Source organism: Mesocricetus auratus, unplaced genomic scaffold (assembly GCF_017639785.1).
Source record: "Mesocricetus auratus isolate SY011 unplaced genomic scaffold, BCM_Maur_2.0 Super-Scaffold_100020, whole genome shotgun sequence".
NCBI classification, from domain to species: domain Eukaryota; kingdom Metazoa; phylum Chordata; class Mammalia; order Rodentia; family Cricetidae; genus Mesocricetus; species Mesocricetus auratus.
In genome coordinates this window covers 6,269,248-6,296,293 of record NW_024429201.1, presented here as the reverse complement: position 1 = coordinate 6,296,293, position 27,046 = coordinate 6,269,248, and the positions used below count along the sequence as shown (strand labels likewise).

General features: G+C 44.3%; 1 protein-coding gene across 2 annotated transcripts in view; it reads left to right on the top strand.

Annotated features, from left to right (window-relative positions):
* The first annotated feature begins 2,577 nt into the window (after positions 1-2,577).
* The window catches only part of LOC101840873 (chondroitin sulfate proteoglycan 4), a 74,938-nt gene continuing 50,469 nt past the window's right edge, over positions 2,578-27,046 (top strand). The window contains exons 1-4 of one of the 2 annotated variants that reach the window (XM_040729010.1): positions 2,578-2,731; positions 17,953-18,116; positions 19,071-22,631; positions 24,090-24,386. In XM_040729010.1, the coding sequence (XP_040584944.1) occupies positions 2,653-2,731; positions 17,953-18,116; positions 19,071-22,631; positions 24,090-24,386 (4,101 nt within the window). In that variant the 5' untranslated portion in view covers positions 2,578-2,652. Of the gene's footprint in view, positions 2,732-17,952; positions 18,117-19,070; positions 22,632-23,915; positions 24,387-27,046 lie in introns of both variants that reach the window. The other variant, XM_040729009.1, reaches the window with a different exon arrangement.

The window sequence follows — 27,046 nt, the reverse complement described above, 5'->3', positions numbered from 1 at the left end:
TTCTGGGTCTGGGTTACCTCACTCAGAATGATTTTTTTTCTAGCTCTATCCATTTCAAGATGTCATTGCTTTTTACAATGCTCCATTGTGTAAGCTCCATTGTGTAAGCTCCATTGTGTAAATGTACCACATTTTCCTTATCTATTCTTCGGTTGAGCGGCATCTAGGTTGTTTCGTGTTCTGGCTATGGAATAATGCTGCTAGGAACATAGTGGAGCCAGCATCTGTGTGGTACGATTGTGCATCCTTTGGGAATATGCCTAAAATTGGTGTAGCTGGGTACTGAGGCAGATTAGTTCCTGTGAGGGCCATTTTCATTCAACCACCACTGAAAGCTAAAGTTGTGAGGGCCGGAGCTTCGGTGCAACCCGTAGAAGGGAGAACCAAAGTTCTGGTTTGTGTTTTGTTTACGCTCTGCCATAAATGGTGGGAAGCCAGGGGGTAAAGGTGGCAGGTTTGCACAGGACCTAGAAATTCTAATTCTCTTTGACCGGATCCATGTTTGACTGCTTTATGGGTTGATTACATGCCTTGCTTAGTCAGATAACACTGATAAAGTGCACATTTGTGGGGGAAAGAGGACACAAAGGACCTGGATCTGGATGAGTACAGAGAGGTCACGTGTAGGATCCCACCTGCCCAGGAAGCCAGTTAGATGTCTGCCGCTTGTCTCAGGGACTTGCAAATATACGTCTTGCTGACATGGTTTAGATAGCAAGTATTTCCCACGACAGCCTACTCCAGCACCCCCAAAGGACTTGTGTTGAAGGCTTGGCCCCCAGCTGGTTTCGATATTGGCAGTGGATCATAAGCGAATGATGCACTGATCCGTGCAGAGCTGAATGGGCTCTTAGAAAGTGGGCCTGGTTCGTGCAGAGCTGAATGGGCTCTTAGAAAGTGCGCCTGGTTGAAGGATGTAGGTCGGTGGGAGTGTCTGTGAAGGTGTGTTTTTTCTTCAGACATCTTCCCTTGTGCTTTCTGCTCCCTGGCTGCCAGGAGGAAAGCGGCTCTCTCCACCTTGCCCTACCACAATTGTGATTCTGCTTTATCTCAGGCTTCAAATCAGCAGAAGCAACCAACCACAGCCCGAATCCCCAGGAGTCATGAGCCAAATCAGCCTTCCGTCCTTTAAGTTGTTTTTGTCAGATGTTTTGTCACCGTGACAGAAAGGTCACTAACACATACACAGAACACAAACCAAAGTTACCGATGTGTTTGGGCTCAAGTTGACGGGTTGCTTTGGTGTCACAAGCATGCATGGAACCTAACTCCAGGCAGACTGGGGACTTGAATGGTTTATGCAGCAACAACCCAGAAAGGGTTAAGGTGCAGCTGGTTTCAGGGATGAATGGCCGTGGTAGATCCCAATCCCAGGTCAAGAGCCACAGCCCTTTTCTATGTCCTATCTTCTTTTTGTGCACTTGCTTATTTGAAATGTCTGAGACCAAAGCTTTCCATAGTTTCTCTTCCTCTCCTCTGGAGAGCTGCAGGCGCCCTTCTTACATGTTTTCAATGGGAATCTTCAGATTAGGAATGACTGGCCCTGCCCCCCTTCCCCCAGCCCATCATGTGACTGAGGGTGGTCTTAGAAGTGGGTGCCAACTCCTATTTCCCACACTAGGTGGGGCAGGCAGTAGACTGCAGTCCTCCTAAAGGAAGGCTCATGGAAGGTTGCTGGGTGGTATCTTAGAAGTGGAACAGTAGCCTCCCTCACAGATTTTTCTACTGCAGAAAAGGTCAAAATGTGATTCTATGATTAAAATGCTTTTTATTACAGAACTAAAAAAGGGACCGAGAGGGAAATGAAGTCATCATTGGTTTTACTAGGAACAAAGCAGGACTAACATTGACTGTCCTGGTGGCCGGAGAACTGGCATTTTGACAACCCCTGGCGTTGAAAAAAATGTAACCCCTGGAAGCCAGTTCTGGAGAGACCCGAAATCCTCCAGTCAAACCATCTCCCAGGGGCGCTACTCATAGGGGAATGGGGGGCTGCTCCTCTCTGTGACTTAACAATCATGGCTCTCAAGGTAGAAATGATAGCGGCCACATGTCAAATCTTAGACATTAGTTATTCTGAGAGGCAGTTACTCCAAAAATCCAGATTTAACTTAGGGACCAGGCTTTAAAAGAAACAAAACTAAGGCTCACATTTGCAAAAGAAATGGCTAGGCTACCTTCTCTCATGCTGTTCCCATCCAACACATGCAAACATCTACAGAGATGGCCGGCTTTAGGATAAGGCCGAGAAAAACGAGCCCCTTGTCCTTTTGAGTTGTGCTGTGGTCAGAGGAACGGGTTGTTTCAAGCCCTGCTTAGGTTCTGCCCTACCGTTCTCCCCCACCCTCCATACCAGCCCGTTGTCCAGAGCTCTCTCTCCAATCAGGCACACCGAGCTCCAGATCTACAAGCAGGGGAGGGGGCCACCGACTCCTTGTCCCCTCTGTCGCCTGCATGGCGTGGGAGCCCACACCCTAGCCCCCTCTGATTTCACCCGGGCGGCCGACCCGCGCAACAGCTGCAGGTAGCAGGAGTGCCCCGCCCCGTCGGGCCGCGCGGCTGGGACGCCGCCCCTCGCCAGGCTCCCGGGCGCACGGCGGGCAGTGACCCGCGCAGGTAGAGCTCGGCGCGGCCCCGAGACGGCCTGGCGGGATGGGGCGGCCGGGGGTTCGTCGCCTCGTGCTGCTCGCCGCCTGCCTGGAGCTCTGCGGGCCGCGCGGGGCGCTTGGAGGTACGAGCCCCAACTTCCCTTCTCCGCCCGGGGCAGGCCAGGCCAAGCTGTGCTGCGCGGAGGGGTGGGCGGTCGGGTTGGAGCGCGGGCCGGGGAGGCGGCTGGGCGAGCCGGGCGAGTGGCTCTCCGGACCCCAGGCGCTCTCAGACTCTGTGTCCCCGAGCTGGGCATAGGGGAGGACGCAGAGCGGCCCTGGGCGGACCACTTCAAACTCCCACCCCGGGCCTGGGCCCCACCCCCACGCCGCCAACTCGGGGACTTGGAGTTTTAAGGTCGGTTATCTGACCAGCAGAATGGCCGACTCCAGCGGGCGGCCGAGCAAGTCCTTTTTAGTTCGGCCAGGGAGCTCTTTGATCTCATGTGACTTGCCAGGCCTTGGGGACTCCAGTTGATCTCCAGTTGACCCTCTGACTCCTTGTACCTTAAGTCCCATCGTAGAGGGTCTTAACTTTTCTAAGCCCAAATACATAACGTGATTTCTTTTTCCTTGGCGTTTTGCCTACCTTCCAGATTACTAGCCACGTGCTTCTTTAAACTTTTATGTGACTGGGCCTCAGTTCCTGGGCCTTCCCAACTTAAATTCAGCAAAAGACTTCCAGAAGTTCCAAATCACAGGAGTTGTGTGTCTATCAGGTTCTGAAGACTTAAATTGATTTTCAGGATAACACTCCAGGGAGTCCTGGAGGACTCCTCACCCTTCTTTTCCAGGTGGTGAGGAGGCTGCTTGGAAAGTTCTACTCTTCCTCATCTTTATTTCCTAGGTCCTCACCTGCAAGCGTCCTGCCCCTTCTGGTTCCAAGGGTGGGTGTGGCAAAGGGCTGAAGGCCTGTTCTGGGACTGAAGGGAGGGAGACCCCAAAGGGCAGTGAATGGCCTTTGACAGAACCCATGGAGCCATTAATAGTGTGGCCTAGCAGTCAGTTAGTCTTCAAACCCGAGGGCTGTCTTCCGTTTCCGGTTACTCTGCAAGGTTACTTCTTTGAGTCTTGGTTTTGCCTCTGTGAATTTACTGTGGTAATTATGTCTTCAGAGAGGCTTAACCAAAACATCCCTTAGCAGACTGAGAATGCTCAATAAACACTCATTTCCAGCCTTCCCTAGTCATTATTCCCTATTCCTCCTCTTCAATGCAGTGAATGAGGCTAGGAGACAGTAGCTTGTATACGCCTTTAGGCTAGGCAAGTGACTTCACTGTCGAAAAAAGAATCCCACAGCAGGTACTTTGACATGTATGGTCTTCATCCATGACCCTGACAGCATGACAAATATTGTAGGTCCAAATCTTACCAAAGTCTACTTGGTGATGGTTGGAAGAATATTTTATTATTATTCTTTTCTGTGGATGGGTTATATGTAGGGAGAAGAGGGAGCCCTGAGCTCCACCATGTCAAGAACCCCAGAGCCTCAGATCCATACAGGAATAGCAGAGTCTTCCCCTTGTCCCTTTTGATGAGGCTAAGAGTGAAATGGCAAAGCCTTCCTCTGGCCCATGTGTGAATGTGACAGTATGTGTAGAAAATGTCCTCCACAGCCCCACCTCACCCCCAAATCTGGATTAGCCGAACCTGTCTGTCTCCTTGATCCAGCTGGGTACCACAAACCCTGCCTCTGTTTGTCTGTATGTAGTAATAATAACTGTGTTCCTCTGTCCAACTCTATATAATAAATGTACTGAGCTTCTGGGTCAGACGATCTGACCCCAGCCATCGTCTGTCTGTGTGTCCGTCTGTCTTTTCATCATTCCCTTCCCACCACAGTTGGATCCAAGTCCTTACAATTGTGCATGGATGTTGCTATGGGTGTTTTACCTGCACATATGTCTGTTTCCCATGCATGTGCCTGTGTTGGGAGAGACCAGAAGAGGGGACTGGATACCCTGGAACTGGGGTTACAGACAGTTGTGAGCCACCATGTGGATTCTGGGAATTGAACCCAGGTCTTCTGAAAGATCAGCTCATGCTTGTAACTGCTGAGCCATCCCTCCAGTCCCCAGAATATTTTCCTGAGTTGCCACATGTGTAATTGAATTTGTTTTACCCCACTTGTCTCCTTGTATAACTCAGGGTGTTTCCTTGAACAGTTGAATTGCCCAAGGCGAGCTCTGTTCCTAGTCCTTGAAGGGTACAGGGTGATGGATAGGTCAGCTTGACAAGTCATCATGGCAGAAGCCATCTTTGTTTGACAGTAGATATTGTCTAGTAAAAGTGCTTTTAGTGCACCTGCCTGGTGTATTTTATTTGTGAATCATACTATTATCATTGGCTACTTTCTGAAGGTAATGAGGTATCCATTGCCCTGGATCCGTATCATCAGTGGTTTGTTTTGTTTCTAATTTTGACCACCTTGCCAGATATTTCTTTTGCATTGCAACAAGGCTGAATGGGCACCTGATGTTTTGCATTACGACTCTTTTGTTTATAATGTATCGTTACCCATGACTTGTCTGGATGGATTTTTTAAAACATCTTGTATCAATTATTCTTCTATGAGAAACCACCCAAGGCTGAATTTGCTTAAAGAGGTTTCCTTAGCTCACGACTTTGGGGCTGGCTCTGGTGAGGGAATCCTGGCAGTTAGCTTTATGCCAGGGGCCTGCATAACTGTGAGAGGAGCCAGGAATGTTCAAGGTGGGGCGGGTTGGGCATTTTAGAACACTTCTCTCCAGAGCTAACAAGGGTTCCCTGAGAACTACCCCAATCTCTTCTGGGAGTGATGCCTCAAGTGACCCGATGATCTCCCACTAGCGGCCACCTTTTAATGTGTCTGTCACCTCTTTTTGGCGAACTAGGGACTAGGTCCCCAACTCTTAAAACTGTTGGGTTACAGACCAGGACTTTTTTTCTTTTTTGAGCATGTGTTTGCTTACAGTGAGATCCTGTAATTGACGAACCTAGTTAAGCAGGCGCGCCTGCATGTAGTGTAAGTGACCCGGGAGAGAGGGGCGGGACACCGGCCCGCTTCCCAGAGTTCCGTTTGCCTTGGGACGGTCCCGCCCCACTTCCCATAGTTCTCTTTGCCTTGGGACGGCTTGTGCAACAGGCTGCGGATGGCCACTTCACACACCAGGGGCGGCAGAATTTCAACCACACCGAAACAAACAAACTGTCACTCTGGGGAGTAGCCTGGGTCCAGCATGGACATACACATCTGAGGACGATGCTGGGAAGCAGATACCACATCTAGAGCATGATTGGTTGGGCATAGGCTCTGTGGCACAGCAGAGGGAAGCTGGTGGTATGGCCAGGGCAGACCGAGCTCCAGGACCACTCCTCTCAGTTATCCAGCAGGGACTGCTTGCATCGGAGACTACAGGGACAGCGTCCCCAGAGTGGTGCCAGACACAGGAATCCTTCGCTGAGAGGAGGGGAAGGGTGGAGAAACTGCTGGTTTTGCCTTGGTAGCCCAAGGACTTCGAGAAGGCTAGTATTTGGGTGAATTGGAGAGCTGGGAGCCTAGTGGTTTACGGTTTGCATAGAGCCAAGGGCTGTATGTGGCTGGACCTAGATCAACCTGGAACCTGAAGATGTATCTGAGCTTGCTGCCCTTTCCTCTCTGTCTTCCTCTAACTATTTTGGCAACACCTTTAGCACAGGGGCTTAGTGCCAGAGTTGCGCTTCACAGCTCACCGAGCATCTGGCAAGCCTTCTGCACTGCAGCCATAGGGCAGAGTTTAGTTCATTGATTTCCTTCTTGGATTTAAATTTAATGGAGCAGAGTTTTGTGTTAATCCGCAGGGAGGTTGTGTAGGATATTTAGGATGTTTCTGCTAAGTTGTATCTGGCTTGTAAGTTTTCTTTCTTTCTTCAAAAGAGCTGGTTAAAGTTAGCTGCCTCTTGAATTAACAGTCTACTTCAACTTGATGTGGGTACAATATCCACAGCATATTAAAGCACTAGAGATTGTTAAAGATGATATATAGGGCACAACTTGCTTTTCCTACTGATTTGCTGAGCTTAAATCACACAGGATGAGTGTGACATCTTTGCCAGTGCTGGCCTCCTCTTAGAACTTCATGTTAGGATTTTGTATGATGTCACAGACAGAGAGCTTTTGATTTTTGTTTTTCTTCCCAATTTCAATTTTAAGGTCAAATTTCTATGCCCATGATGCTCCTGGAACTCATTTCTAAGCATAGCAGTATGTTAAAGGACAGGATATAACACTACCCTGGATGCTAAAGTTGTAGAAAAGTAATTCTGATTTTCAGTGATGGCAAATAGACCTGAAGCATTTTTCTAGATATTTCTTTAATTAACTTACGTCCTCATTCACAGAGCCACCAGACACGTGTGCTGTCAGGTCTCTTTGTTTTCTCCCACCATTCCTCCTGTTCCATCCCCTAAGTCTTGCCCGGAAACCCCTGCTTCCATGTCCTTTAGCCAGACTGAGCTATGGTCTGATGATTAGAAATTGTGATTGCTTGATCAGCTGTTGTGGTCTGAATGTGAAATGCCCCACCTCCCCCATAGGCTCATGTGTTCAAACACTTGGCTCCCAGCTGGTGGTGGTGCTGTTTGGGAAAGTGTGGGAACTTTAGGAGGCTGAGCCTCACTGGAGGACGTGTCACTGGGGACAGGCCTTAAGGCTCACTGGCCCTGCCCGGGATGCCCTGTGGCCTGCTGGCTTCCTGCTCCTGCCTCCACAGTGTCTCTGCTTGCTGCCATCCATGTCTTCCTTGCCAGGATGGAATGTGTCTATCTGGGACTTTAAGAAAAAACAGCCCTCTTCTCCTTTAAGTTGCTTTCCTCAGATATTTCAGTCACAGCAACAGAAAATAGAACAGCAACAGTCCCATGTTTACCTTTCAATCATCAGTACCAGAGGAACTCCTTGGGCTCCTTTGTGGACCTGGGAAAGACAGGTTGCTTTGGTTGCTCCTTCCCTGGTTCCCCAGGTCACCCAGACCAGCTGCCAGCCTACCATCTCCACCACTGCAAGAGGCTCTTCTTTCTTTCTAGGAACATGTTTACTCTGATAGGCAGCCAGCTGTTAAGTATTTACCTTCTGCTCTTGACAATGCTTGGCAAATGCTAAGCGCTTAGTAAGTCAAAACCAAATCCAAACCAAACCAAACACAAAAACCGAAATCCAACAAAGAACTAGGAAGAGTTTGGGAGAACGAGTTAGAGTCGATTGTAAGGTAAATAGGATGACTGAAAATAGTCTCATGGGAGAAATCGCAGGCCAATATAAATATTTGCCTTCTAGGAGCACTGTGTTTTAGCTACCTTCTTACCAAACACCATTGGCATTGTGCATTTTACCTCTTATTTCAGCACACAGCACAAGGACAGCTTCTACAGATTTCTGTTTACCCTGATTAGACACTGGAATCACGTCTTGCCTTCACCGGAAGTCAGATCTCCTTTCCCTCTGGGAACTGATTTCACTTGCTTTCCTGTTTGTTCTTATTGTTATTCTGAGATGTATATTAGGAGCTGGGAAGATGGGGTCAACCTGGAGGTAACTGAGGACATCAATGGGCTTCACACTGTCAAGCCACAAGTTTTCAGCCCATTTCCTTGTTTTTCTCTTCTGGCCACCAGCTAGGACTGGAATTGACTAGTGTCAGAGAGGTGAAACGTGGGAAAATATAAGGATATAGTTTATGAATGTTATTTAGTCATCTTAGCAGTAGATCTTATGATTTAGAAAACATTTCCTGGCTTTGAACACTTAACAATACAGCCTGTCAGAAATTGGGATGTGGGGCATTCAGGAGAATAAACTCCGCTGGCTGGGAGGTTTGTGATTGCTTGCTTTATCTTAATGACTTTAGTTCTATACTCTGGCATTGAGTTTACTTATTAATGTATTTATTGACATTGGTTGACTTTCTGAACATATTTTTTTATCAGTTATGTGTTACAAGTACAGTGTTACTGATCAATTCCAGCCTCCCTTTATCCTCCTTCTTCCCAGCTTCTAGTTATCTCTTTCCTACATTAAGGATGACAAAAAAAAAAAAAGACTTCCACAGACAAGTCAGAATGTGTTTGCTCATTATTTCACTAACCTAATGTTCCCTGATTCCACCCATTTTCCTGTAAATAATTTTATGGCCAAATAATAATACATTATGTATCTAAACATTATCTGTCTGTCAAACATCACGTATCATGTCTCAGTTATCCACAGTTTATCTAATTTCAGTTATGCATTTGTCTGCTGCCAGTTTTCCTTAGCTACTGTGAATAGTTCTGCAGGAAACAGGGACAAGTGTGCAAGTCATCCCTTGCTTTCCCTCCACCCCTGGGATGTGCTGTCAGAATGGGAAGGCTGGGTCCTGTGGTAGATCTGTTAACTGTTTTGAGCAATCTCCATATTGATTGTCCTAATTTACATTTCTTAACATGTTCCTTTACTTCTGCATATACTTAGCATTTGTTATTGTTTTGATAAGTCATTCTAATTGGGTTAAGACGATGCTCTAGTTTTGAGTTGAATTTTCTGAGTCACTAATCACATCAAACATTTTTCATGCGTCTGTATTTCTCCTTTTGAGAAGTGTCTGTTCAGATCATTAGTAGGAACCTGTTTCCTATGCTGTTGAGCCTTTGAGTTCCTTGTGTATTTGGACACGAATCCCTTGTCAGGTGGGTAGTTGGCAAATATCTTCTCTCATCCTCTAAGTTGTCTCTTCTGTGTCAGTTGTTTTTATTCTGAGGTAACTCAGTCTTTGCTGGTTTTTATATAATTTTGGAGTCCTTCTTATATTAATGAGATATTTGAGGTATTTCCTTCTTTATTTTCTTCTAGTTATTTGAGACTTTTTAGGTCTTTCTTTTAGGAGTTGATAATTCTGAGTTGATGGTCAAGTTCCAATGTTCCGCTTTCCCAGTGTGTGTTTTGATGCCTTTATTGAGAATCAATTTGTTTTTGGAAGGCCTATGTCCCATTGTCCTTTGTGTCTGTTTATGTACCTGTGCCACAATGTTTGCTTACCATGGCACTGTACAATCAGGTATTGTGATGCCTCAGACTTTTGAGCCGGGCGTTGGTGGTGCACGCCTTTAATCCCAGCACTCGGGAGGCAGAGGCAGGTGGATCTCTGTGAGTTCGAGACCAGCCTGGACTACCAAGCGAGTTCCAGGACAGCCTCCAAAGCCACAGAGAAACCCTGTCTCGAAAAACCAAAAAAAAAAAAAAAATATTTGGAGTCTTTGGTGTTTAATATAAAATTTAGGACTTTTTTTTCTAGTTCTGTGAAGAGTATCATTGGTATTTTGATAGAAATTACCTTGAATCTGCAAATCACTTAAGATGGCATATAGGCATTTTAAAAATGTGAATTATTCTGATTCATGAATATGAGATGCCTTTCTTTTCTGTGTGTGTTTTCGATTTCTTTCTAATTTTCCTTTCATTTCCATGGCTAAATTTATTTCTAGGTATTTTATTTTATCACTTTTGTTTATCTTAAAAAAAACCTTTTGTGTCACTGATCTTTTATCTGTTTTTAGGCTCTCTCTCGTTTAATTTTCCCTGATCTTTATTATTTCTGTCCTTTGACTAGCTTGGAGTTTGATATACTCTTAGGTCCTTGGGATGTAGCATCAACTTGTATGTTTAGAATTCTTCATTTATTGTGAAACTCACTTCCTCTGCTTTTGCTGTATCCCATAAGTTTTGGTAGATTATTTCTATTTATATATATTTTTGAATTTCTCTTTGATTTCTTTAGTGACCCATGGAATGTTAAGTCTCAATGAATTTGCATAGCTTCTGAAGTTTGTTGTTGTTAATTTCTGGTTGAATTCCCTTTCAATCTGAAAAGATACTGGTATATTTTTGACTTGTGTTTGTTGAGATTTATTTTGAACCTAATATAGGATATATTTAAGGAAGTTATATGTGCTGAAGGAAAGAAGGTATATACTGTAGCTGTAGATGAAATGTTCTAAAAGTGCTTGTGGTTGGTTTGAACACATTAATTAGTAAGCTCAAACTCACCAAGAATATGTCAGTGTTATGTTTAGGAAAAAAATCAGAACATTTCCTTTGGTGTCATTTAACTAAGAGCGAGCCCAGATTTGAATTCTCTACTTCACTGTCCCCGTGTCTTCTGTCCTGTCTGTCTGCTGCCTGAGTATGAAACCATGCATTCCTGAATGGTCCCTGACTCCCTCCCCCTGTATGTCTGTCTGTCCCTGTGTGTCCATGTGTCTGTGTGGGCTTGCGTGCATCTGTGCATGTGTGTGTCTGACTATGTGCCTGAGTGTCCCTAACAAAGGGCTTTACTTAGTGTTTATTGAATAGTACAGAAAATATCACATAGGGAAGGAAGAAGGAATAATTCATAGAAATCTTTAACAGAGTTCTACAAGGAATTAAGTCATTGACTCCAATGACCCCAGTTGACCCAGACAACAAATATTATTATTTCTCAAGTAATATCCAAATGCTGCATTCAAAATTTATGGTGAATGTTCAGCCTATATTTGCTATTTCCAGGAAAGGATTATCTTAACACATTTGCATTACTCTGGGTCAGGGATATTGCAGAGTACATAATTTAAAATTACAGTTGTACATTAGCTTTGATTTTAAAAGCTGATTACTTGGACATACAAGGCAAGTAAGGTTGGTTGTTTCATTGTTCTCTTAAAGGTGTGTTAAACAGGATGGTTACAGTCTTAAGTGTCCTCAAGATGTGTTAGTAGCTCTGGCTGTGGGGTCCAACAAAAGTTCTAGTCTCTTACAATGTAAGAAATATTTTATCATATTGCATTGCCGTGCCAACTAACACTATTTGATCTAGAGTATAATGCAATTATGTTTGTTGATTTTCTGTTTGGATGATCTTTCCATTGATGGAAGTGTGTTATTCTCCTACTGATTTTGTATTAGATCCTATCTATTACTTTAGCTCTATTAATGGTTGTTTTATGGAATTTTGTGTATCTTCGATAGTGCATACATACTTACAATTGCTTATAGTCTTTAAATATTTTAAAATTGTGTTTATCTGTGTGTGCCTGCATATCTCTCTCTCTCTCTCTCTCTCTCTGTGTGTCTCGTCGTGTGTGTGTGTGTGTGTGTGTGTGTGTGTGTGTGTGTGTGTGGTAAGCTGCCATGATGTGCATGTACAGGACAACACTGAAAGTTTCTTCTTCCACTGTTTGGTCATCTTAGAAGTCTGCTCGTTGGCAGCTGGACATGGTGGAACATGCCTATAATTTGAGCGTTTAGGAGGTTGAGGCAGGATTTTGAACTCAAGGTCAGCCTGTGACAAATAGTGAGATTATGAGAAAAATAAATATTCTGTTAGTCTAATGAACATTCCCTTAAATATGACTTGGAGCTTCTTTCAGGGTTTAGAATTCTCTTTGTTTTGTGACATTGGCAGTTTGACTATAATGTGTTGGTGTGAGCATCTTTTCTGAATGCATCTATTTGGGTCATTTGACTCTCCCATATTTGAATATCCAGACCTTCCCCAAGATGATGGAGATTTCTAGACATTATGTCATTTAATAGACTTATATGCCTTCCTGTTTTTCTTTTCCTCTAGGTTCTGCTGAGATGCAACATTTGTACATTTAATGATGTCCCAAAGTTCTTGAAGGCATTCTTTATCATTCCTCTCCCTCCTTCTCTCCTTTCTCCTCCTACTTAGTCTTCTTCCTTATCTGCTAGAGATATTTTGAAAGACTTGTCTTCAAGTTCAGATCTTCTTTCTCTATTTGATCTAGTTTGTTGTTGAGTCTTTTGACTGTAGTTTTTAAATGATTTGTTGAGCTCTGCATTTCCAAGATTCCTGTTTGATTCCTTTTCAAGATCTCCATTTCTTTGCTGATTTTTTTTAAGTCTTAGATTTTTCTAATGGTTTTGTCTCTTTACGAGTATATATTCATTTTTACTAGATGTTAGGGTTCATTTGAAATTTTCATACATGTGTATTACTAAAATATTATTCTAAACTAAATAGGGATGTTCTAAGACATTTTATTAAGGGAGAAATCACTTACATGAGAAGCCAAGAAAACTGGGAACCAAAGGTCCTCACACTACTCTCCCGGACGTGACTGAAATTCAACCAGAACCCAAAAGAGAGAGTCTCCTCCCCATAGCTCTTTTATTCCACCCCCATACATAAGTTCTATGCACTTGTGACCACATCCAAATGGGCGTGGCCTGTGCTATGTGTATGTAGATCTCTCCCTACACGTGTGTATTGTGTATTTTTCTCTTTTTTTCCTCCTCAGTTGTTCCCTTCATCCCATGGTACACTCCTCTTCCCAAACAGTTTCCTTCTACTTTCATGTCATATATCTATGTCTATATTCTAAACTTTTCACACAAGAGAAAACATATAACATATGTTTTTCTGAGTCTGGCTTATTTCACTTAAAATGGAGATCTCCATTCCATCCATTTTCCTACAAATAGCACAGTTTTGTTCTTTATCACTGAATAAAACTCTACTGTGTGAATATACCACATTCTCATTTGCTGAATTTCTCACTAAGTGTCATTTATTGTTTTTCTGGTCTTGCTTTACTTATCTGTATTTTCTTGATTCTTATTCAGCTTCCTTATCATCATTTTAAATACATTCTTTATCAGGCATTTCATTTATGTTTTCTCTGAATCTAGTGCAAGAGAATGATGTGTTTTCTTGGATACATCATGTTGCCATATTCTTTTTCTGTCTAAATTTATTTTATTCCTACATTGTGGTATGTGGTATTGACTTTAGTTCTAGGGCATAGCAGTGTAGTCTTTATTGCTTCCCTGACTTTAATAAATGATACAGGTACAACACCTAGTATGGCAGAGTTAAAGAGACCCACTGTTGATCCAGGCATGGTGGTTCATGACTTTAGTGCCAGCATGTAAGGAGGCAGAGGCAGGTGGATCTCTGAATTTGAGGCCATCCCTGTCTATAGAACTAATTCTAGGACAGTCAGGTTACACAGGGAAAGAGAAATCAAGAGAGAGGAGGGTGGGAGATAGAGATAGAGATAGAGAGAGAGAGAGAGATCGATCTGGTGGTCATGTGCATGTGGGAACATTTTTGTGGCTCTGGCAGGTGTCCACTGTGTAATCCCTCTAACAATTGGAGTCATCACACTGCAGATGAGAAGGTAGTATGAGACAGGACGATGATAGAGCAGTGATTCTCAGCCTCACCAATGCTGCGACCCTTTAATACAGTTCCTCATGTAGTGGTGACCTCAACCATAAAATTATCTTGTTGCTACTTCATAACTGTAATTTTGCTATTGTTATGAATTATAATGTAAATATTTTTGGAGATAAAGGTTTTTCAAAGAACCACTGTAGTAGAGGTATCTAAACCACTTGTGGATTATGGAGGTGAGATTGCATAAGTACTTTGGACACTGTCTTTTGGCCCCGATGGGAAGAGTAGAAAGCATCAAACTCAGGACAGGGTTAATCCACTGGTTGAGACTATTTGGGTGGTTAAGCACCCTCAGGCCTGGTATTGGCCCGAGTCAAGGTTGCACACTCCTTGTTTCCAGTGGATAAGCACTGTGGACTCTCAGTTCTGGAAAGTGAACTCCCCATCATTCTATCCCCTCCAGGTGTGAGATGTCTGTCCCTACAGTGCTAGGTGTGGAGAAGTCTTAGTTGCTAGGGTTACAGCTGCTGTGCTGGGTCAAATTGGGTCTGTGAGTCTGCAGTCCTTCCCTCTAGTTTGATGGAATGACAGTGGTGCCCAGAGATGAAAGGGAACAGGGTTTACACTCCCTCCAGCACTATTAGATAGCAGCTGCCTCTTAAGCTGGAACCAAGCCTATGCTATGGAAGTTCAGGAGGAGATGATGAGAATTCCTTTTTATTTTTTATTTTTTTGGTTTTTCGAGACAAAGTTTCTCTGTGGCTTTGGAGGCTGTCCTGGAACTCACTCTGTAGACCAGGCTGGCCTCGAACTCACAGAGATCTGCCTGCCTCTGCCTCCCAAGTGCTGGGATTAAAGGTGTGTGCCACCAACGCCTGGCTGAGAATTCCTTTTTAAAAGCAAAGCTGATGTGTAGGCTCCAGTTTGCTGCCCTAACCAGGCTGCAAACCTGTGATGGCTAGGAAATGTCCCAGGAGCTACCAATGCCAGCAGTGGCCATCATGGAGTTTGCCAGGACACTTATGTTCGTTTTTTCCCCACAAAGCAGAATCCCCCTCCCCTGGCTGGAAAGCCTAGTGTCAGGAGTTGGGATGCTTTATATTTCTTTCTATACTGTCATCCCAGGTCTTACAGTGTCTTTCAAGGGTTGACTGCCAGGGAAAGACCTTGCTGAGGTCCAGTTGTTTGGGGTCACTTACCTCCAAGAGTGGCCATTCAGCTCTTGCTTTGACTCTTCTCTATGGAAAGAGGTGAGTACTGGGAACATCTGTGTGGCCATCTTGCTCACTGAAACTGTCTCCTTGACTTTGGAAGTGGGTCAACTTTTTTTTCTGAAGAAGGTGATTGCAAACTCTAGGTGATAGTGTCCCTTGAGACATATGGAAGGACCTGAGAGGGGCTGCAAGGGTGAGGGACTTTGAGTTTCCAGAAACCTGTCACATCCCTCTACTTTTGTGACCATTCTAACAGATATAGTGCTTATGGTGTTTGGAGAACTCTGCAGAGGCCATATTCACCTTTGTAGAAACTTAATGTTTTGGTAATAAAAAATACAAATAAAACCAGAAAAATACCTAAACTTTTGCTTTCCCCCATGCCTTTTCCTAAATTCCTAAGTGAGATCAAATTTTGCTCAACTATAAAATGGAGGGTTTGCTAAACCAGTGTAATTCAGTTAAATAAATGCATGCTGGTTCTACATATATTTCAAGTCAGATTCCTCAGCCAGAGAGCCTGAGATAGGAGGAATCTGAGTGATTTCTCCCATGGGAGAATGTAATGAAGCAAGAGAAGCAATGGAGGGCAGGAGTCACCAAGCAAAGATGTGGTGTCAGCTGATACACCCTCAGCTCTAGACTATGCATGTTAACACTGAGTTCTGTCTTAATCAGTCACTGGCTAGTCTTCTGGCTTAGCTGGTGCGGGTTCCTAGTTTTTGTACAAGGCAGTTCAATGGAAGGATGGGTCCGTGTATCCTATCAAAAGGGGAACCAACTGAATTTATTATATTCCCTGTGTGCCAGGGACTGTGCCAGGGACCAGAGGGACAAAGATATGAAAGATAGAGTCTTCACCTTAGGAAGCTCATGGACTAGTATGGAGGATAAATGTACAAATTGTCAATTCAGTGCGTCACAATTAGAGATGGGCTAGAAAAGCTCGGAGTACATGTGGTTTTGGATTGACCTCTGGGTAAAGGAAAGGACAGAGAAAGAGGCTGATTGGAAAGAGAGGGGTTAGGCTGTGATGTCATCACAGTGACAGTCTTGACTAGGCTCAAAGGTTCTGAAGATGCTGGGGACTGGCATTCATACCAACCTTCAAAGTCCTTCATCAGAGTGCCTGTCTCAGAGTCTACCATGGGCTACCCCAAACATCACTTGGATTAACTCTGTCATGTAAAGTCAGAGAGTCATATCTGAGTGGTGATGGGGGAAGTCCTGTGTATATGTCAATAAAGCACTGTTGGCCAATAGGGAAGCAAGATAGGTGGGACTAGGAGTCCAGGAGGACTCTGGGTAGGAGAAACACAGGGAGTCATCATGTAGCTGCCATAGGGATGAGAAGCCCGGAAACTTCTCCGGTAAGAGAAATACTTAGACTAACAATTATGGGGTAAATACTTAAGTCAGAGCTAGACAGTAAGAAAAATCAAGGCCAACAGCTTCATAATTAATACAGCGTCTTGTGTATTATTTGGGGACTACAACGCGGCAGAGCCCAGGCGGCTGGTGGGGGATAAACCAAAGTGGCTAGCAAGGAAAAACCTCCCTTTACAGAGTGGTAATTTTCCTTTACCTTTACCTGATTCACTGTAGATCCTTACTCCAAATAATGCTTCTTCTTGCTTCAGTGGCTACCTGATGTAACAACTTACTCCTTTGAGCCTTTGCCAGCATGCCTTGGTGACCACCGTCATTTATTTATTGCCAAGAGGCATCTGAGATAATCTAATGGGCACTCTCTTTGAGTCTACATTATCTATTCCACATGACCACACCCCCACCCCTTCCCATCCCACATCCCCACCGTAGGCTGGGTTGTGACTCGCCCTTTGCTTTGGGAACTCGCTGCTGGCAGAAGCAATGGGGTCTGTCTTCAGAGGTCCCATGGTATCTTGTGGAAAGAGGGTTCTGCAAACTCCGAGCTGCTGACTTTGATACGAGAATAACCCACAGCTATTGACTCAGAGGTCTCAAGCGGGTCTGAGAGCCAGGCTACTTGATGGTAACAGTGTGGATTTCCAGTTTCACACAATAGTTTGGCTTTGATCTAACCAGAGCCTTCTCCTATTCAGAGCGAGGCTGTTTAGTTGAGACTTTTTGAGCTTGGCTACTCTGATGGTTGGTTCCTTGGTGTGAATCTTAACTTCCTCTGTCCTCCTCCTGTGGAAAATGAGGACAAAGGTCATGACTAACACTAACCTCTCTCAGCTTGTCTTTCTGTCAACCTTCAAGCTTGTCAATCAGTACCCAGTTTAATTGTCCTCATAGCTGTATTTACCCTCTGCTTTTAATTGCTTAGTGTTTCATGGCTGGACTTGTATGCACTCTGCCACTGCTATATGCCATCCCAATTCATAACCAATGAAACTTTAACATCACTGCCAGGGTTTCCTGAGCCCCACCAATCGACAGTGACACTCATCTTAATTGTCATTTCAATTGAGGGTGGTACAGCATCAGAGTCCCTTCCAGAGTCTACTTCTTGAGGCTACTTCTAGTGCCAGTTAGGTTGCCTGGGAAGCTAAATCTGAGATGGCAGCTTAGGTGTGAAAGTTTTATTAGGGGGGCTTGGAACCAAGTCTCACACAAGGCAAGAGAGCAGACTTGTGTAGATAAAGAATTCAAGGTGCTCTTTAGGGCTAGTGAAAGCCCTGGCTGCTCCTTTGGAGGGTTCTAGTGAAGAGGAACCCCTCAGAGCTGTCCCAAGGGGCTGTGTCTCTTCATACATCCATGCCGGGTGGGCGGGCCTCCCCTCATCCATCCATGCCGGGTCGGGGGAACCTCCCTAGACAGTGGGAGTGGCCTTTGGCAAGGCAGCTTTTTCTTCAGCAGGGTCAGTCAATGAAGAGAATATAAAGTATAGTCATTGTATAGCAAGTTTACTAACCTGTGTTTTCTTTCCCAAAGCATCCTTTTATGGTGAGAGCTACGTGGGGCTCAGCATCACAGAAGTTTCCTCTGGGCTTTCGCTTCAGTTGAGATTTCAAACCAGCAAGTCACAAGGCTTGCTGTTTCTTGCAGCTGGGAAAATTGACTATTGCCTAATAGAACTTCTGTCAGGAATATTACAGGTATTATTATTATTATTTTTATCTTTAAAATAAATAAGCATTCAGTTACTAGAGAACACAAAGCAACAGAAAAAGAGAACAAACCTGTTTCTCACTAGAATAAAGTGATACGCCATTTATTTAGGGTGGGATTGTCTCCAGTTTTTCCAGCGTGTCTTAAATATTCTGACTTTGAAATTTTTCACTTCAACATGCAATCCATAACTATAGAAGCTTTTCATGTCCAAATTCATTCCTAACCCTAATCCTAACCCTAACCCTAACCCTAACCCTAACCCTTCTCCTTTCCCTTGAAATAATAACATAACAGAGGCCGGGTAATTTAGGCTCTTTATAAAGGAAATCCGCAGTAGGTTCATTTCTGGGTGTGTGAGAGGATGATGGTAGAGTCAGCTTGGCTTCTGGTGAAGGGGAGAAGCAAGGAGCAGACCTGCTTTCTAATACACCCCATGCCACCCTTTCTAATACACCCCATGCCACCCTTTCTAATACACCCCATGCCACCCTTTCTAATACACCCCATGCCACCCTTTCTAATACACCCCATGTCACCCTTTCTAATACACCCCATGCCACCCTTTCTAATACACCCCATGCCACCCTTTCTAATACACCCCATGTCACCCTTTCTAATACACCCCATGCCACCCTTTCTAATACACCCCATGCCACCCTTTCTAATACACCCCATGCCACCCTTTCTAATACACCCCATGCAACCCTTTCTAATACACCCCATGCCACCCTTTCTAATACCACCCCATGCCACCCTTTCTAATACCACCCCATGCCACCAATCAGTTTCCTTAGAACTCACTCTCCTGAAGAGCATTGCATTGGGCCCTCTTAACATCCCAGTCAGTTCTTTGAGGCCTCACCACCTCTCAGCCCTGCTGGGTTCGGGATTTAGGCCGCACCACGAGTTTTATTAATGATGGCTCTTGTCTCTCATAGGTGAAAATAAATGTGGCTACGGGTGGGCAGCTCCTCCTTTCTGAGCAAAGACTTCGTGTGGACAATTTGGTTTGGCATTCGGTGGAGCTGTACTATGGCAAGGATAAGGTTTCCTTGGTTGTTGACAAGCATTATGAGACAACGAGGCAACTGGATGGGGGCATGTGTAACTTCACATTTCACCATGGAATCTATGTGGGAGGTCATGGGGGACTCAGTGTGCCTTACCTGGACAGAAAGACCCCCAACTTCCGAGGATGCATAGAGGGTGTGCTGTTTAACCAGAGGGAGGTCCTTACATCCCTTAGGTCTTACCCTGGTTTCAAGAAGGTTTATGAGGTGTCTCTGGGATGTAATGATGAGTTTTTTGCTGGGAAGAATGAAGCTATTAGCTTTTTCAGCTCTAGGTCTTATGTTGCCTTTCCAGAATGGAGGGTACAGGGGGAAGGGACACTGAGATTTTCTGTGCAAACTGGAACCCAACAAGCCTTGCTTTCATTTCAGTCAGGTAGAGGAAGAGATTTTGTTGCCTTGGAAATACATGAGGGTCTACTGAAGGCTCATGTAGGAAAGGGGGAAACAAAAACTCAGCTTTCATCATTCCGCTTGGTTAGTGACAACAAGTGGCACATTGTTCAACTCAGAGTCTCGAGGAGGCATCTGGACCTCACAGTAGATGAACAAGGGGTAAGAACCACACTGCCTCTGCAAAACCAAGCGTTTGTGTCTGAAGGCTCCCTGTTCATGGGAGGCCTGAATCACCGGATGTGGGAAACAGTGAGGGGGTTAGACCTTGTGTCTGTGCCTGGGAAGTCTGTTCGAGGCACCTCTCTGAAAGGATGCCTGAGAGCCTTGGAAGCAAACTTGGAGAAGAGAGCATTAAGGGACGCACTTGTTTCCAAAGACGTTTCTGCTGGATGCACAAGTGGCAGTGTCCATGATGCTTACCCTTCTGTGACAGTGGGAGACCTCTTTCAGCCAGAGCCCTCCCCTTCCGCTGCAGTTCCCAGTCACAGCTCTCCTCTGAAAAATCAAAGTGCCAGCTTTTTGGTTTTGAATACGTTGGAAGTCCAAGAAGGTGGGCGGGCCTTACTGGGACAAAGGCATATAAAAGTGAATATGGACTTTACGGGACTGGGTATCAACTATTCCCAGATATTATTTAAAATACAGGAAATGCCAACTCACGGTTTCCTTCAAATAGATGTTCAGTCTGCACAGGAAATGGAGAGGACTTTTACTATGTTAGATTTGAGGCGTGGGAAAGTGTGGTATATTCACGATGGCTCGGAAGAGCCTACAGATTTTTTTACATTTGGGGTTTTTTCTAGCAGCAAGAAGGCAATACTATCCCAGTTGCAGAATCCCACTCCACATGTTTTAAACATTATTGTCATTCCAGTGAATGACCCCCCATACCTTAAGCTCCCAGAAGGACACTTGCTTCTCTTCGAGAACTCTAAGAAACAACTGACCCCCAGTGTGGTACAGGTGTCAGACCCCGATACCGACTCTCGGCATCTCAGACTTTTGGTTCTTAGCAATTTCAATGCAGATGCTGGGTTTTTAGAAAGTTCCAATGACCCTGGGAAAGCCATCAATGGTTTTACACAGGTGGATTTACAACATGGCAACATTTTCTACGTGCACAAGGGTAATCGAAACTCTCGGATTGTTCTGAGAGCAACTGATGGTGAGCTGGTTAGCAATACTGTGGTGTTACGGGTCATGGCTGTTCCTTGGGACTTTGAAGTGGCAGGTAGGACTGGCGTGGTGGTACAACTGGGTGGTTCAGTTCTGATCACGCAAAGTGACTTGTCAGTGAAGGTGAATGGTGAACAACATGACATGGACACTCGCTATGAGATCACTCGTCCACCTCAGTTTGGCCAAATTCAGTATCGGGGATCCAACGGGGAATGGGAAAAAGTTAGTACCTTTTCTCAACGTTCCATTGACAGGAGTTGCATCCGATACTATAGTTCATTCAAAGAACTGCAGCAAGAAAATGTTACAGATCACTTTAAATTTAAAGTGATCATAGAAGGAAGAGAAAGTGAAGAGCTCCTGTTTCCTGTCACCGTTCAGCTGCTGAAACTGACACTTCTAAAAAATATTCCTCTAGAGATTAGCAATGCAAACAAGAAAGTATTGGATTCTGGCCATCTGCAGGCTGCAACAGAGAGTGTGGAAGTAGCTGAGCAGGAACTATATTTCAAGTTACTGAGCCCACCTAAGAAAGGAAACTTGCTACTTGGCAATGAAGTTCTTCAAACAAGTTCAATTTTCAGTCAAAAAAACATTACAGACTCGAAGGTAAGCTATGAGCCTCAGGGGAAACCTGGGGAAGACTCGCAGGATACTTTTAGTTTTTCAATTATTGTAAAACACATAGAATCAAAAGATTATACTTTCAGGATAAACCTTAAAGCAGATAAGACACATATTATTTTAACCAACACTGGGTTGTTTGTGAAAGAAGGAGAATGGACATTAATTACAAAATCAGAATTATTTGTTCAAACATTGGACAATCATCTCTTCCAATATGAAGTCACCAAGCATCCTCAGCATGGGGAACTGAAGTTAGTCAGCTCTTCCGCTTCTCTGGGAAGTGACAATAGTGTCGATGGGTTCACAGATGAAGACATAGTGGATGGAAGGCTGATATATGTTCACGATGACTCCGAGACCCAGTGTGATGAATTCATTGTTTTGGCCTCTGCCACAGATCTGGGTCAAAAGGGCGGGGTCAGAAGTCTTGACTCTGAGCACATGTCTACAGAAATCAGAGTCAGCATTTCTATTGAGTTGAAGAATGATGAGAAGCCAGTGCGAGTGGTAGATAAGGTCTTTCATGTTGTGCGGGACAGCCAGCGCTTACTGACACTAGCAGACCTCTGTTACCATGACCCTGACTTAGATTTTGATGATGGGCAGTTGCTCTACACTCGGCGTGGCATACCAAATGGAGATTTGGTGAAAGCCAGTGACCCGTCTCAGAAGCTCTACCAGTTCAGACAAGAGGACCTACAGGAAGGGCGTGTGCTCTTCAGACACCATGGTCCAGACTCTGCCCGATTCCTGCTGTTTGTGACGGATGGTGTCCATTACACATCATCCCTTTTCGAGGTCAGTGTGTCAGAGGCCTATGTCCGCATAGTCAACAACACAGGGCTGCTTGTGCCCAGAGGCAGGGACAGCTGCTTCACAACAGCCAACCTGAGTGTCACCACCAACCAAGATGTCAGAACAGACCATGAGTTTGAATTCCACATCTCGCAACCCCCCAAACATGGCAGAATCCTGGTCAACGATTCTGTGTTTCACTCATTTACCCAGCATGACCTGAAGCAGGGATACGTGATTTATAGGCACAGCGGCGATGGGAACTTCGATATATTTAACTTGACAGTGAAAGTTAAAGATACCTACTTAGATGTGAGCATTTGTGTCCAAGTGGCCTTGGAGAGTCACCAACAGCACACTCCGATTCTGCACAGCAGGAGCGTTACAGTTGAAGAAGGGAAATCAGTAAAACTGAGAAGTGCAAAGCTCCAGGTAGGTGTCAAAGCACTGGGCATTCTTATTGACTTAGACTAGTAGGGGGCAATAATCCATTGGTTTTTTTTTTTTTGCTTCTGAGAATACCCTCTGTGTGTGTGTGTGTGTGTGTGTGTGTGTGTGTGTGTGTGTGTGTGTGTAGGACTAAGGGAGGGAAGTGTATATTATATATTCAGATCTTTGTACTAGCAACATTTCATTTGATATGGGTTAATCTATGATGGAGGGAAGCAGTAGTTTAACAGACATAAAAAGGATTTCCCAAACAGCTTAGGACACCATTACATAGTCTCTTTCTTTATTTCTGGATGTGGCCTTGCTTAGTTTCCTGAAACTGATGTAGGCCAGTGGAGCAGGAGGAGAGAAGAGCCATGGGTTTCCTGCTCCCTGGGTACTGGTCCCTACCTTGAAACTTTAGTAGGCACAGCTTTATGGTTCAGTTTGATCAGGCTGCTGTTTTTAGGGAATCTCCTATAGGGTGTAGGATGGGCAAGTACATTTTTTTTTAACAGTTGGCCAGACACACAGGCCATCCGGACTCCGTCTTTAGGACTGCAGGCAAGCTGCCCAAGAGTAACCAGTAATATCAGAGATGCGTGTGAGCTAGAATCAATTTGGCAAATGAGGAGTCTTGACTAAGTAAATAGAAGTCTCCAACTTTTCACGATTTCTTTTCAAGCTCAGAGAGTTAATATCTTTCACCACAAGGGGGCATGTTCCCTCTTGTGACTGTAAATCAGTTGGAAATAACCATTTTAAATGGACTTTGCTGAATCCATAAAATGGAAATGCATAGGAACTGCTGAGCTAGTGAAAGTAGAACTAAACGGAAAAAGCACTCTCCTCTACAGTTGTGTGATTTTAGTGACGCAACTGTTGTTCCTTAAACCGTCTTTGACTCTTTCTCTTTATAATCCCCCACGGTGGTGCTGGAGGTCAAGTCCAAGGCCTTGCACATGCTAATGCGAAGCAAGCCTCCAGCCCTCTCCTTGTGACATTTGATTCTTTTACCTTAACTTTTAGAATATTCAGGGATTTTACTGCTGCGTGCAAAAGCTTCATAGCTACTCATTGACCATTTATTTATTTATTGTGATCAGGAGTGATATTCCAGATATTGGCCTGGGCCCCCGATCAAACCCAGCCTTAAGCTGAGCAACCACCCTAATTATAGCTTAGGCCACTTGTCAATATTAAGAGCAATCATTTGGTTCATCAATGGCTTTGACTCTTGTAGTTCTTCATGTGCTTTTCTTCTTGTGCTGTGTTTGTGAACACAAGGCTGGGAATGAAGACAGTATCTCTTCAGAGGTAGTGTTCACAGTCAGGACTCCACCAGTGCATGGGTACCTCCAAAAATCTACCACAGAAGACGCCGATGTGGGTACAGATGAGAAGTCCCCTCTGAGCTTCACGTGGCAGGATATTGATGATGGCAGTGTCCTTTATGTACAGACAGCTCCAGGCCAACAAAAGGATCAGTTCACCTTAGATGTGACCAAAGACTCCCACTTTGTAAGGAGAGTGGAAATGCATTTGGATATCATCCCTAAGTGGATACCGCTGGAGGTACAGAATTTCACGGTTCAGGAAGGGGGCTCCAAGGCACTTCTACCAGACCACCTCAGAATTCCAAGCAAGTATTTTGAGAGTCTTGACTGTGAATTTGTTCTCTTCGAGCCACCAAAGCATGGTTATGTTGAAAGTTCCAGTTTTCCAAGAGTAAAGCTAAGGAAATTTTCCAGGAAACAGGTAATAAATCTCAGTTAATATATTTGAGTATGCTTTTCCAGGGGGAGGGATGGTATGGAATTGACTGGTAATCATTAGACTCACAGGCTTTATGGTGATGGGATCTTGGAGTCTAGTTTCCCACAAGATGTTAGAAGCCTGTCTGTAGCATCCCATAGGGACAGTGTTAACATTGCCTACACATTTTCAGTGACGGTGTATTTACTACTTCCTGAGATGGGACTTTGTAACTTAAAAATATTTCAACATTTCTTTTCGCTAACGTGAATTTGGAAGCTTCCCTTAAATCCCAGCTCTTCTGACTTTTGACTGCATGCCATGAACTGACGGTGCCATCCTTACTAATGTCCACCTCCAGGAGAGCTCCCAGCTACTTCACCTTCATCCAATCACCAGGTGTTTTACACAGAACATACTACACTCTAAACATGGGGCCACAGGTGTCCAGAGTGGCTCCGTCCCGGCAGTTAGCAAGCTGGATACAACTGCTCATCTGGCGCCCAGATATGAAAGCAGATAAAATAACCAGTCAACTCAAGGTTGTTATCTGGTTTCTTTGCTTGTTAGACTTTTTTTTTCTAACAGAAATAAATTAATGATTTCCACCATCTTTTTTAATTTTGAAAATTAGCCTGCAAATCTCTCTTACAAAGCTCTAGCAATACAGATGCTTTAGAATGGAAACCTCATAAACCTCCCACCATATTTGCCTGCCTTTTCCTCTCCAGCTAAAAATGCATGTATGTTGCTTCATTTTGCCTTTAAGAACTTTAAATTGGGGACTGGAGAGTTGGCTCAACAGTTCAAAGCATTGATTGCTTTTGCAGAGGACCCAGGTTCAGTTCCCAGCACCCACATGGAGGCTCACAACCATCTGTAAATGTAGTTGGGAGGGGTCTGACATGGCTACCAGGTGTGCAAGTGCTGCCCAGACATACACACAGGCAAAACACTCAACACCCAAACAAAAGTAAATGAAATTTCGAAAATACAAGTTATGGTATTTTTAATGGATTTAAATCCACTTACTAAAGGCTTGCTGTTTTAGTCACTATGTGTTACCATGGTAACTGAAAATATTCCTTGCCTGAGGAAACACTATGGAGGAGCCAGATGCATTGTCTTTAGTTGGGGATGCTCTCTTCTTATCTCTCGTGTTGTATTTTCACAGTAGTTTTGTAGGAGTGCAGAACTGGCATACCCAATTCTAACTGGAGAGCAGAGACAAGATTGTAAGTAACCATTTGTAAAGGGACGATGTTCAATCTAGACTTGGAGGAGTTAGATAAAGAACACAGAATTAACAGATTAGGAATCTGAAAAAGGCAATGCAAGTTAAAGGAGCAGCATAGCCAAGTGCATGGAAGCCTAAGAGACGAGGGGACATCTGGAGAGCTGAGGCATTCTCTACAGACTGAGGAGGGGCAGGAGTTACTTTAGGCTACATTTGGAAGGTTCCTACCTCTGTCCTTAGGAGGTGTAGTCTACATCAACTGTCAAGGAGGCTAGACTTACCCAGGTACCATTGGGAAGCCATGAAGAAACATGGCAGAGGGTAAGAGAGCAGTTTCTCCCTCTGACCCAAGGAAGATGACTATTCATTCATATCATGTAGGCCTTTGTTGTTCATGGCTTCCATCTCAAAGTCCAGAAAACCCACCCATAGCAGCCATCTGCTTTGGTGTAAGTTGAATCAAATACACTTACCTCATGTGCTCTGGGTCCTATGTCAGGCAAGTCAGTTACTGACTGTGTTCATAAGAGAATTGCTGGTTGAAATCTGAGTGTGGAGACACACTTGTTCCCAGGGGCATCTATTATCATGTGGCCTGTTCATGTGTCCTTGTTTTTTGGGTGATTCCTTACATTGTCTCTTTATATGTAATGCCTGTACACTCTAGGTTTTGAGATATTGTCATTTTCACTGAAAGTAACACAAATCCTATATGTCTATAGCCTTCAGTGTCTTAGTGGAGAGATCCTGACTTCATTTGTTCCATAAGAAGTTTGTGAGTGTCTTGTGTTAGGTGATAGGGACAAAGTGGGGATTTAATCATGTAGTAACCCCTGTCCTTGTGGAGTTTTCTCCCCAGGTGGGGGAACAAGGGAATTAGAGAGACAAGAAATGTGTGAAATACATAGCATGCTGGGTGAAGATCACTAGCACTAAGGGAAAAATAAATAAACCAGAAAAAGGAGCTAGGAAGGGCTGGGGCCTTCATCTTATCAGCAGATACTTTTCTCACTTTCAAAGGGTAGGAATAGACATCCTTTCCCAGCTTTCAGTCAAATATTAAATGGTGTGCAATTTTGGAACAAATTACTCATTAAACGGTGTGTAATTTGGAGCGAGTGATGTATTTCTCCAGGAAAAGTATCCCAGAAGTGAGCACTGTCAGTGTTCCTAAAGGGCTTTCCCTTCTGAGTTCTCCAATCTTGTGATCGGCCCAAGTAGTGTAACACAGCATATTCTAGGAACCTGGGGTTATGCCTGTTATCTGGAATCTTCTACACACATAGCACCTGGAGGGGACTGAACTTTTCACCCCTGTCAGAAACACCTCTGTAAGATCAAAAGGCTTTGCTCAAAGGAAGTGCGACACAGGAATGGGCACTGTTCAGTTTTTTTGGCTAAATTTTGTCAAAACAAACACAGCCCC